Here is a 2,094-nt window from a genome sequence, read left to right as displayed (position 1 = left end):
CCCCCCCCAATTTTTCGTTGATCGAAGAACGAATCGAGTTTGGTCGAATTCTCGTGTTTCTACAATTTATTGTTACAAACGTGGTCGCAAATGTACCATAGATTTTCTACGAGTACGGCGGCCTTGAGCAAGGCCGTGGCATTGAAATCCAAGCGCCGCTTTAATTTATACCGGACGTTGAACCCTCGGCTGGCTTACACGACTACTTCACCGACTGGAGCAACTGCATAATACTCCAGCTGCATATATACATACTATACATACGTGTTATGTACATAGATATAACTATATATATGTATATATGTATACATAGATGTACGTACGTAGTACGTACGCACGCGTTACGATGTTTTACATGATGGGAAATTGAAATTTTATCGCGATGGATTTTGTCTCTTCCCCACTTGGTTTCATCGCAATTACTTTGTTCTCACGATTTTTAACTTTTCTTTCACAGAGTTTCTCTATCCTTCCACGTTTTCACGGTATGCAGAACAAACGGCACAAGATTCTTTTGATACGCTACAGTTGCCGAAGGTAACGTCACGTTAATTTAAAAAATCTTAGTGTACGAAGTTTATGCGATGATTGGGAAAAGTTAAAGAAAAGAGACAGAGCAGGCTAAAAGCACAAGAGTCGTTAATAAAAAAAAAATAAAACGGCAGTCTGTTGACATTAGAATCATTAGAGTGGTCAATATGAGAAATTCGTGACTTCTTCATATATGTTTTTTTTTTATGATACTTTTGATGTACTGGGATTTTCTATGATATTTTGTCAAGTATGTACACATATTACATAAAGAGTTATTTTCTTCTTTAAATTATATAATGTCATTTATTTTCATTATATCATTTTAATCTTGTTAGTTATCGATACTGCCAATAAATATTCTAATAATGCCTGTTAATAAACACCACGTATAAGACGAAACGGTTAAGAGATAGTTTCGAGAATTATACGAGACACGGGAATTACATTTCTGAACTTACTCTTTCGCTCATCCTCGCCAAGAACGTACATAACAATTTTTTTACTCGACTTTTAATACAGTCACAAATTTCTTGCCTTAATGAGCCAGCGACGGTGCACGAGCTGTTACGTGCTTTCCTCTTTAACGTAGATGCTTTAATGGCAATCCATTATTCGAGTAACCGAGCGACCAGCGTGCAAGACAGAGAGAGATGGCGCGCATTAAGCCAGTCCGCCATTTTCGGGACCGCGGACTACGTTCGCCACGCCAACTTCCGTAACGATTCTCGATTAAAGAAACGACGAACAAACATCTCGTTTATTCGTTCGGCAGAATTCTGCCAGGCTGTATGAAATTTCGTTGCGAAACGCTTCTAGCAACGTAATGATCGTTAATTGAAAAGGAAAAAAATCTATAATTGGAGATTTCAACGATCTTTCGATCGGATAAATGAAGGCTGCGTGAATTCGCGTAACGAAGAGGAATTAAACGTATGGTAATCTTGTTTATACGAGACAATTTTATCGAAGGTTCTTCGTTTCCACAACATTGGCGCGATAAATCGTTCGACTAATCGTTTTTCCAACGAATCGAACGAGACCAATTCTACAGGGTGGTTGGCAACTGGTGGTACAAGCGGAAAGGGGGTGATTCTGGGCGAAAAAAACAAGTCGAAAATATAGAATAAAAATTTTTCGTTCGAGGCTTTGTTTTCGAGAAAATCGACTTTGAATTGTCGCTCGGTACGCGTGCACTTTATCGCGTCTCGTTATAACGGACCTCACTGTAGATCGTTGTCTCGGTGGAAAAATTAAAAAAAAAAATTTGTATTCTATATTTTCGACTCCTTTTTTCGCGTAGAATCACCCCCTTTCCGTTTCTACCACCAGTTACCAACCACCCTGTATTATCACGTAATGTTTATCATTATCAAGACGAACATTTTTAAGAGATCCGTCTTTTTAGTCGTACGCTTCATCTAGCAAACCCGACGATATTTTGTCTGCAATGTACTAACACGAACGTTATTTTCCTTCAACATCGCCGGACCTCGTCCTTATCCCCGACATCCTTTTATCGCATTCCTCCTTCCTTCCTCGCTCTCTCTCTCTCTCTCTCTC

The 2,094-nt window shown here is 39.1% G+C and overlaps 1 protein-coding gene across 15 annotated transcripts in view; it reads right to left on the bottom strand.

Moving 5' to 3' along the window:
- The window catches only part of LOC100749908 (bromodomain adjacent to zinc finger domain protein 2B), a 235,866-nt gene that overhangs the window by 35,930 nt on the left and 197,842 nt on the right, over positions 1-2,094 (bottom strand). The window contains exon 1 of one of the 15 annotated variants that reach the window (XM_033319756.1): positions 993-1,038. The exons of the other annotated variants lie outside the window; for them this stretch is intronic. Coding sequence (XP_033175647.1) covers positions 993-1,023 — 31 coding nt within the window. The 5' untranslated portion in view covers positions 1,024-1,038. Of the gene's footprint in view, positions 1-992; positions 1,039-2,094 lie in introns of those variants that run through there. 15 annotated transcript variants of the gene reach the window in all.

Source organism: Bombus impatiens, unplaced genomic scaffold, assembly GCF_000188095.3.
Source record: "Bombus impatiens unplaced genomic scaffold, BIMP_2.2 scf_0208, whole genome shotgun sequence".
Lineage (NCBI taxonomy): Eukaryota > Metazoa > Arthropoda > Insecta > Hymenoptera > Apidae > Bombus > Bombus impatiens.
Note: the sequence above shows the minus strand (reverse complement) of the source record. Positions and strands in the feature narration are given on the sequence as shown.